Source organism: Trachymyrmex septentrionalis, unplaced genomic scaffold (assembly GCF_001594115.1).
Source record: "Trachymyrmex septentrionalis isolate Tsep2-gDNA-1 unplaced genomic scaffold, Tsep1.0 scaffold43, whole genome shotgun sequence".
Taxonomy (NCBI): Eukaryota; Metazoa; Arthropoda; class Insecta; order Hymenoptera; family Formicidae; genus Trachymyrmex; species Trachymyrmex septentrionalis.
Window position 1 is genome coordinate 1,204,856 of NW_017305601.1, and position 9,440 is coordinate 1,214,295.

A 9,440-nucleotide genomic window follows, 5' to 3' on the forward strand; every position below is an offset into this window, starting at 1 on the left:
ATATATATATAATATATATAAAATATTTAATTATTTATTAATTTATATTACATGCGAAGTATTCAAAACTTTTATCTCAAAGATTCTAAAAATATAATTAAAATTAATTGAATTAATTAATAGAGTAGCATGAACGTAAAATAAAATATTACAGAAATAAGGATTAATTTAAATAAAATATTACACACGCATTTACATTTAAATGCAAGTAGAAACGCACTTTTGTTTCCCCAAATCGACAGACGAAACAAATTTCACTACACAGTCGTCGTTCTGCTAGATTCAATTAACAAAGTAGTCAAAAGAGGAATGATCCTACCGCTCGTTATCAGAGATATGTATTTCCTGTCATTGTTCAATCCTTCAATCGAGATTTCTAAAAATAGTCCAGGCTTACGGAGTTTGTTCTTATGGAAACGTCTCGCGTATAACGCAATTCCTCCATCGGGTTATCTTCAGAAGTGGAGTGGGGACGACTTTAAAATAGTTAGATCGGCCGCCGACATCGAGTAGTTGCCGCTTGACCAGTGCACGCGTGGCACGTGACATATCGTACTGAATTACAACGTAATTGATACGATTCTCGATAAGCGAGGCCTCATCGCATCAGTCCGTATAGTCGCTCGCGCAGTGCTTCCAGCCGCCCCGTTTCTCTTCCTCACTCTACTTCTGGTATTAGCTCAGTTATCTTTCACGATCTATCTCTTCATTCACGAGCGATTTAAGCAATTGCGATACCGAAATCGAAAGAAAAAGGAAGGCTTAATTGCGGAAGCTATGCGTTTCGCGGGTTGTCTCCGTTCAGATCCATTTTATTACAATGCCAACGTATTTTTCATCAGGCTGTTTCTCATAATAAAGCGAACTGTAATGTTCATGAAACGTTGGCATTCTAGGAAGCTTTCCTGCAGAGGCACAAATCGACACAAGAGTCATTGTCTGTCTTTGTTTCTTATTGATTATCCAGGACAGGAGGATTCTTGTGTCAATTTGTGTTTCTTGCTGGAAAGCTTCCCTAATGATAAATCTGGACACGGAGATAATCCGCGAAACGCATAGCTTCTGTATAGAAAGTTATCCATGGAAGCCTCAAAAGCATTATCAAAGGCTGAATTGATGTCGCGAACGAGAGTCGCTCGTACAAACGCTCGAATGACGCTTGATCTTGCTTTGAATTCGTCGCTCCTTTCATTTTCTTTATTAGCTTACTGTTAAACATTTTATCGTACAATCGTGATCTTCGCGCGCGAATTTTTATTAATTGATCTCGGAGAACGCAAGAAAATCTGTTGCAATGATCTATTTGTATTGCGTAATAAATAATCAGTTGGTTAATATTCAATGTGCGTGCAAATCTTGTATTAAAAATGGCGTTTTTCTCTTTTCTGCGCAAATCCAGATTACTGTCGCTTATATAATGCAGTTTACATATTCAGAAATAACGCTCGTTTTCATATGGAAGTATTTTTTTTTTTTTTTTTAATATAACTATATATTTTCTCGCGTTTTTCTCTACTACGTTTCAGTGTCGTACAGTTTTCATGTCTCTTATAGAAATATAATACGAACCAGTTTAATATTAAAAGACAGTAATTAATTATTTATTTTGAGTATTGAAAGCATTGTTCTTTAATAATATTTAAAGTAAGTTCTCCAAATAGGTAATTAATTGTCTTTCAGTAATAAATTAGTTAATGTTGGATTTCCGTATGAAATATGAAAATTTAAATATAATTATTTGAAAGAATTAATATTTAAGATACGACAAAAATAACTATTTCATCCAAATATATCTTTGGGTTCATTTTTTATCTGATTCTCCATTAAATATTAATTGTAAAAATAAATCTTTAAATTTTTTGGAATGGAATTTCACTCTAAAGATTGAGATTTTTACTCTTTAGAGTAAGATTCCACTGCAAAAAATTTAGAGAGCGCACGCGATTAAATCGTGATCGAGTGATTGTGAGTTTTGCAAAGAGACATTAAAGAATTACTGTCTACATTACATTTAACATTAATACCGCATATATGAGTAAATATCTTTAGTTGTTCTTAACGAGAAGTTAAGTCTCCCATTGTGAAGATCATTTGTGGAATAATCATCTGATCAACGGTGCAATTGTTTTCCATAGATCAGGCTCTGTTCCCGCACGCTGACGCGAACATGTTCCAGACTCTGCTTGATGCCTTGCTGAACGACAATAAATTAGACGAGAAACTCGGCCTGACCGGGAAGCAAAAGAGACTGGTACAGAACACATGGGCGATCGTTCGTAAAGACGAAGTATCGGTCGGAGTCGCCCTTGTACTCGCGTGAGTGTGAATGAATTGCCGTTTTTTTCATCCACACGCACTCTTCACTAAATTTGTACTCGTAACTTCGATCAAGCGAAAACCGCAGAAATAACCGCACCGGTAAAACCACGGAATCTTCATTAAAATACCTCGAGAATAACGAATTTTCTATAAATAAGAGATTTTAATATAAAATACAAGAATTATAATATGAAATTGGATTAGATAAGAATAAATCTAATTAAGGATCAGAAATCTTATTTTCGGTTAAAGCGGATATTAGTTAATTAAATTAATATTTCTTAAATTATTAATTAAATTATTTATTAAAATATTTTACTTAAATATTTCGGTGTAATCGAAATACTTACTTACTTAACTGGATAATTGGATAGAAATAAAAGATTTTAATGTAAGCTCACTCATGATGAATGAGCTTGCATTAAATTATAGCCGCGATGCGTTGAGAAATTCTTTCAACGCGGCCGAAGCTTCCTCGCTCAAGAAGTACTTCCGCATTCTAACAAGCCATTCATTTAATGATTCGCCGAAGCGTATATATCTGGTGCATGATAAAAAACCCATGTCACGCACTACGGGCCTCATCGTCAACACCCTCACGTCTCGTCAAAACCATTCGCGTTTGTTAATGCGCATTGCGTCGCGGTGCGCAAAAGATGCGGCAAAACGCACGCTATGAAAATTTCAACGTTGCTTTCATTATCACATGTGATACCGGGGTAAATTATTGCGACATCCTGCAATCATGTTGTGTTGACTATTTTGCGATAGGAGCTGTTTATAACTTATTTCTCTACATATCAAGGTTGGAACAAAATTAGAAATCAGCGAAAACGGTTAGAGGAATTAAGGAAAAATCGGCAATTTTGCAAAATTTTCTGCAAAATTAAAATTAGCTTTAATATGTGCACCTCACATCTACGCAGTTTTAGATTTCTATTAACTTAACATTACACGCAAGTAATTGGCTTTTGCTATATACTGTTTAGTTATTCCATCTTCTATCTATAAAATATTATAATAATATAAATAATGTTGAATGCAAACTGAGTACTAACATTACTAAAACATTAACTTATGATAATGTAATCAAATCTAAATTTAAATTCGAATAGTTTAAAGTTATATGTCTTAGGCTTGTTTTATATCGAAACATAATAAAAGCGATAGAGCATTTTTTAATGATAATGCGTTTAAGAAAACTTGGTCAGTTTCGTAACTTTCATGATATTGTAAATCATTATATAATTACAGAATAATTAATTTAAGTTGCTCACTCATATTAGCTTCTGCTTTTGCTTTTTAATAACGAGAAATTAACAAAATTTTTTTAATTTTTCACTTTTACATCATAATTTCATACAATTTTAACGACGGATCAGCCCTAAAACGACTTGCATTTTAATCATTTCCTCAAAACAGCTCGTTTTATTCGCGAATTCAACATGCAACTCATTTTTTGTAGCTTTTTCAAACAATATCCAGAAAGTAAAAAAGAATTTAAGTCGTTTAAGGACGTCCCTCTCGATGAACTGCCAAAAAATAAGAGGTTTCAAGCGCATTGCATTAATATCGTAGCAACGCTTGGCAAAGTGATTGAACAAATGCACGATCCAGAATTGATGGAAGCAACCTTGATTAATTTTACCGAAAAACACAAAGCTCGTGGACAAACACCAGAGCAGTTTGAGGTAAGTAAATGTTTATCTTTTTATCTTTTACACACATTCTTTTCAATGACGTAACATTAATATAAATTATATCTAAAATTTTATTTAGAAACTTCGATCCATTCTTACTATTCTCTTTTCATGTAAATAAATTTACAGACATATGTACATCTTTTATTCTTAAATTCTTATTTTTTAAAATACACAAGTTTTTTTTATAGATGTAAAACGATCTTAAATCTTAATGAATTATCTTTGCTTTCTGTATAAAATTATTTCACGAAATTACTCTTCGGAATAAACTGATAATTTTCTATCTTGTGTACTGACACTTATCAGATCGATATTGGCTATTTTCGGCAGAGAAAACTAATCAGTGTGTGCTCATTGATCAGTTTTTTTCTCTATTAAACACAACCATTAACTCTATTTGACTCTATAATATATTATAGGATCGTATATGTGTGATAACACAATAAAAACTATAGCAATCAAAGCCTCGCATGGAATGCAAAAGATCCCGGCCGAATATAATATTTTTCGCAATAAGAATTAATTATTTACAGATTTTATAATATGTCACTCAGCATAATTAAAATCGTTTCGAAGATGCGAAAAAGCATCAAAAAATTGTTAAAATTGCTAGTCAATTTTAACTCGTGATGTTATTGCGGTAGTTTAGTAGAATTAGCGTTTCAAAACCGAAAAATCATTTCGACGCGCGTTTCAAAAAAGGACTACATAATAGTACAATATATAAATTCAGAATCATAGAAGCATTTAAGATCTAGTTAGACTTTGATTGCTATAGTTTCTATATTTGACTCTCTCTCTCTCTCTCTCTCTCTCTCTCTCTCTCTCTCTTAAAAATAAATGCAACCATTAACTCTGTCTTGTTTTTATCTTAAGATATAATTGTTATAAATAATTGTAATAAATATCTTTCAGAATTTGAAACAAGTGATACTGGAAGCGTTCCCCTCCTTATTCGGAAAGCACTATACGTCAGATGTTCAAGAGGCTTGGAAGAAAACCTTGGACTTAATCTTTTCGAGAATCTGTCAGGTGTACACAGATTGAGATGCTCCCACATAATCGCGAATTTTTAATTGTTTGTAAATGACGAATCTGTGGCACGTATTATATATCGCTTTTGGAAAATAACATCTATCAAAAAATTTAATTAATCATGACAACGATATGTTTTTCGCAAGATGATACTAATGAAACTTATATATAATTACTTATATATAATTTTTTGCACGACGGAGATTCAGCAGTTTTTTTTAAATTATATTGGCGTTTCAAAAAAAGCAAATTGTGATTAACAAAATTGTGTAGATCAATATGATGCGATATTGTGATGAAATTTGTACATATATATGTTCATGTGAGAATAAAATATATCTTATATGAAATTAGTGCGAAAAAGTGTTCTTTCATCAAGTTTTACATTACATAAAATTAGGAAATTAAAAGTTTTTAACTTTATTGTATAAATTTATTTCATTAATCTAACATGTTACCAACCTTTCTTTTTCTATAATCATTTTAAAAACTTTATTTTTCGATCGATCGGACCTCACATTGCGCAACAGCAACAAAACGTGATGTTAGCCAAATGTGCATTATTCGATTCGCCTAACCGTGAAATGTCAATTGCTTGCCCTTATTATTTTTTACTAACGTTTGCCGAAACGATAGGGCAGGATGATATGAAGAGCTCTTGAAAAAAACAAGGAATGAATCATACCAACGTTACTATTCACGATATTTTATCAGGTGAGTCGAACGAAGGATTTCCGGAACGATGACATTCGTGGTTGGCACGATGTATTTTAGGACGCCAGGCGATCTCCTTGTCCCTACACGTCATCGGTGGCATTATAATCGCGGTTATAATTTGCACTTGCTGCTGCACCCTGCTTGTGAGACACAAGTGTGCGAGGATTATTGATAAGCTGACAGGAAGACGGAAAAAGGAGTCAGTATATAAAAAAAATTATTATTTATATGATGCGATTCTCAGCACGATTCCAAGATTTAATGAAATATAAAAAGCGACTGATCAGGATGTAAAAATACATTTAGAAAGTATTTCCCTCCCGACATCGAGGAAGGACGAAAGAAGTTGCGGAAAAAGAAGAAAAGACCCGTGTCGCCGGACTTGATACCGACGACGGAAGTAACCGCGCCGATTATCCCAAAGGAACCGGTGAGGGCGGAGAGGTTGGAGACCCCGTCACCGACTCCTTGCTACAAATGTTACAGAAAAAAGAAAAAGGGACGAAGAACGAGGCAGACACGATGAGATCGCGGAGAAGATTAATCCATAAGTAAACGAGGCAACGAAAAATGAGACATCTTCCCGAATTGAAAAGAAATAAAAGCACATGCTATAAAAGAATGATCTTTTGTTTTTATCTGCGCGATTCTTTCTCTTTCTGTAACGTCTCGTTTCAAGAAAAATGCGGGCGATCGGTATTTATGTCGTAATTATCGCGATAATTTTTGTCTTAAGAATCCACGGTACGATAGACGTGAATCTGAGCGAATTGGAGTATCTCGCAGCTCGACTGAGCCCAGTCGAATGTAGGCGATTAATCGCCGCGCTTCATTACACGTCTTATGACTTGCCGAGCAGCTTGGCCGAGGCAGGTCAGCTCTCCTTTCCGTGGTTCTCACACGGAAAGAACGATTTTGGTGAAGTATCTAAAAATTTAGGTAGATACAAATCGGAAAATAATTTTGTCGGACCATCCAAATACTTAACGTATTCTCTAAAACTTTTACAGTGAAATCTCACTCGATTAAAGTTGAGATTAAAAGTTGAGTCACTCTTTTTCAAAACTGACTCAATTTTCACTCTTTACAGTAAAATTTTAAAGAATTCAGAGAGTAGGAAACTCAAGCGTGATAAGCAACGTTACCAAAATTTTGACATAATTCTAGCAATCTGCATCTCGAGTGGCCCACATAATTATTTTAATAGTGGCCAACATAATTATTTTTAGATCTGATAGATTATTTTTAGATAAATTTTAGATTTTCAGCAAAATCGTTCTTTCTACGTAGTCTTACATCGCAAGACTCTTTTATTAATAGCTTTATTTACCCTTCGAATGATTTAATTAACGTTCAATTCTCGCGAATAAAAGAGCGTAAGGTGGACGAGGAGATCCCGTGTCTGCGTTTACTTCTTCATTGGAATAATTCTCCCGACGAGGGCCGGGGAAAGACGCACGCGGCGATTGTACACCGACTTCGACAGCTAAATCGCAACGATCTCGCCGATTGGCTTGGCAAAACTACCTTCAAACAACTGGGAAAGGATCTGGACAATGCTATTACGCTGTCCTTCGACGAGCTCGCCGAGGAAGAAATGGAAACCAGCACGTCGGCATTCCACATTGCTAATTATACTCAGAGCTGTGCAAAACACTGATCAAAATATCCTTTATAAGATGCAAAATAGTCATAAAATATATCTTATCTGTAAAGTATAAAATGACGAAGAGAGAGTATATCTGAACATTGAAATTGAACAATGATAACAAATCGTTATAATAGTAAACGCTAAAATCTTATTTAAATCAAATACGATAGGAAAAGTTTTTATATTTACTATTTCTTCAAAATATTCATAAATTAATTAAAGATTCATGTATTTTAGATAAAATATATTGCACAGCTCTGATTATAATTCGACTGTTTTATTTGACTTCTGCATATTGTTTCTTTTAATATAAAATGTAATTTTGTTTAAATAATACATCAAGTATTCGTTTGCAGCTTAATTACAACAACGTCTGTTATGTGGATTCAAGAGGAAAATCCGTGGTTAACAATCGATACAATTCTTATGGCTGTACTGCTTGGGTTGCTAGGAACGCTATTTGTTTTAATTGTGGCTATTATCATACATACCGTTAAGAGCAATAAAAATTAAACATAATGTTCTTCCTTTCTATTTAAGTTTAACTGTGAAGTTTCTAAAATATAAATGTCCACATGTTAAAGAATAAATTAATAATAATAAAAACGGTTTTCTTTATTCTGATTTTGTTAAACTCATTTTTTGTTAATGTAAATAAAAGTGCATTACGAAATTAGAAAATCTCAATATTTTGTCATATTATTTAAAAAGAGGAAAGCAGTCTTGATATTTTCGAAAAAAAATGTGCCGTGAATATATAGAATTGCTTTTATTACAATATAAATCTCTTAAAACGAAACATTTTTCTTTTTAATAATTTAAGATATTTAGGAAAGAAGTTATAATATATGGGTGAGCAACTTAATTACCCTGTAAACTCTTGTGTAAAATTTTTTAAATACAACACGAATGTATACATGAAAAATGCATTATAATAAAACTATGTCATGTGAATCTTTCATGATAGGATCGTTTCCATAAATATTAAAGCCGCCTTAAGTTCAACTGTTCTTTTAGAAAGTGAGAAACACGTTTAAAATCTTAGTCATCTTTAGCTAGTTATGCATGGTTATGGAAATGATTCATACGCACAAATACAGAAAATCATGTGAATGCGATATTTAATCGTAATAATACGCTATTCAATAATAATATCAATAATAGTAAAATACAAACGCGTGGCATGTGAAACAATGAACATGGCAACTATCATCACAATGACAGTGACAACGATAATGATAACAACGATAATAACGCGTATGATGACAACTGTTACACATATATTAATAATTGCGATAATCGATTGTAAACTTTCTTACGACTTATGACTTCGAGACGTAAAATTGCGACTGAATAATTAATCTATCTAATAGTAACATGCATTTATATATGAACGTTATAATAGTTACGAAACTAATAAATCAGCTGCATTTGATTTGTCGCAAATGTACAGTTAACAAATTTTAACGTAATTGCTATCTGTTAGCTCGATTAGTCTGTTTAGGTTCTACCATACCACTATTATGCTTCGTCTTTATGCAAAATTACTTACGTAACAATTAATAATCTTTGAAACAGAAATGGATAGAATTGTAATGAATCTGTTGGTAATCATCAAATGTAATTTAATTAATTTTACATTTGTTAATTACGTTTGTAATTGGCCAACAAACTGTTATTACTTATGTGTATAGCTTGCAGCTAAAAATAAAACTGATGATCGGAAAAGATTATAAATGTAATTATTGCGATTGGTTAATACCAATTGGCGAATAAAGTGTTTGTCATTTAGATAATTCGCGGACGGAGAAATGCGAACGAAACGCATATCTTGCAACATACGATATCACTACAACGAGAAACATTAAATTAATGTGTTATTAATTTAATATAGTAACAATAATAGTAATAATGTAATAATAATATAACAGTAATAATAATAATCTTTCAAAAGGAGATTTTAAAAAATAATAGAATATTATTCGAAATAAAATATTAAAAGATAATAACTCTAA

General features: G+C 32.6%; 2 protein-coding genes across 4 annotated transcripts; both read left to right on the top strand.

Annotated features, from left to right (window-relative positions):
- The first annotated feature begins 497 nt into the window (after positions 1–497).
- LOC108751302 (cytoglobin-2) lies at positions 498–5,150 on the top strand. The gene is made up of 4 exons (XM_018491406.1): positions 498–672; positions 2,136–2,316; positions 3,785–4,010; positions 4,938–5,150. The coding sequence occupies exons 2-4, from the start codon at positions 2,168–2,170 to the stop codon at positions 5,067–5,069; spliced, it is 507 nt and encodes a 168-aa protein (XP_018346908.1). The 5' UTR covers positions 498–672; positions 2,136–2,167; the 3' UTR covers positions 5,070–5,150.
- A 398-nt stretch (positions 5,151–5,548) lies between these two features.
- Positions 5,549–8,020, top strand: LOC108751301. Of its 3 annotated transcripts, XM_018491403.1 has the most exons (5): positions 5,549–5,771; positions 5,832–5,973; positions 6,081–6,647; positions 7,148–7,385; positions 7,782–8,020. In XM_018491403.1, exons 3-5 carry the CDS (start codon positions 6,458–6,460, stop codon positions 7,936–7,938), a joined length of 585 nt encoding a protein of 194 aa, XP_018346905.1. In that variant the 5' UTR covers positions 5,549–5,771; positions 5,832–5,973; positions 6,081–6,457; the 3' UTR covers positions 7,939–8,020. The 3 variants fall into 3 exon arrangements, with proteins under 3 accessions (XP_018346905.1, XP_018346906.1, XP_018346907.1); XM_018491404.1 differs by having other exon boundaries at positions 5,549–5,973; XM_018491405.1 differs by lacking the exons at positions 7,148–7,385; positions 7,782–8,020 and having other exon boundaries at positions 6,081–6,460.
- The last annotated feature ends 1,420 nt before the right edge of the window (positions 8,021–9,440 follow it).

Excerpts from the sequence above, each read along its gene's own strand:
- LOC108751302 (XM_018491406.1), top strand. The coding sequence starts at position 2,168 with ATGTTCCAGACTCTGCTTGATGCCTTGCTGAACGACAATAAATTAGAC. Across the intron at positions 2,317-3,784 it reads GGAGTCGCCCTTGTACTCGC|CTTTTTCAAACAATATCCAG; the intron begins GTGAGTGTGAAT and ends CATTTTTTGTAG. Across the intron at positions 4,011-4,937 it reads AAACACCAGAGCAGTTTGAG|AATTTGAAACAAGTGATACT; the intron begins GTAAGTAAATGT and ends AATATCTTTCAG.
- LOC108751301 (XM_018491404.1), top strand. The coding sequence starts at position 6,458 with ATGCGGGCGATCGGTATTTATGTCGTAATTATCGCGATAATTTTTGTC. Across the intron at positions 6,648-7,147 it reads GAGCAGCTTGGCCGAGGCAG|AGCGTAAGGTGGACGAGGAG; the intron begins GTCAGCTCTCCT and ends CGCGAATAAAAG. Across the intron at positions 7,386-7,781 it reads GAAGAAATGGAAACCAGCAC|CTTAATTACAACAACGTCTG; the intron begins GTCGGCATTCCA and ends ATTCGTTTGCAG.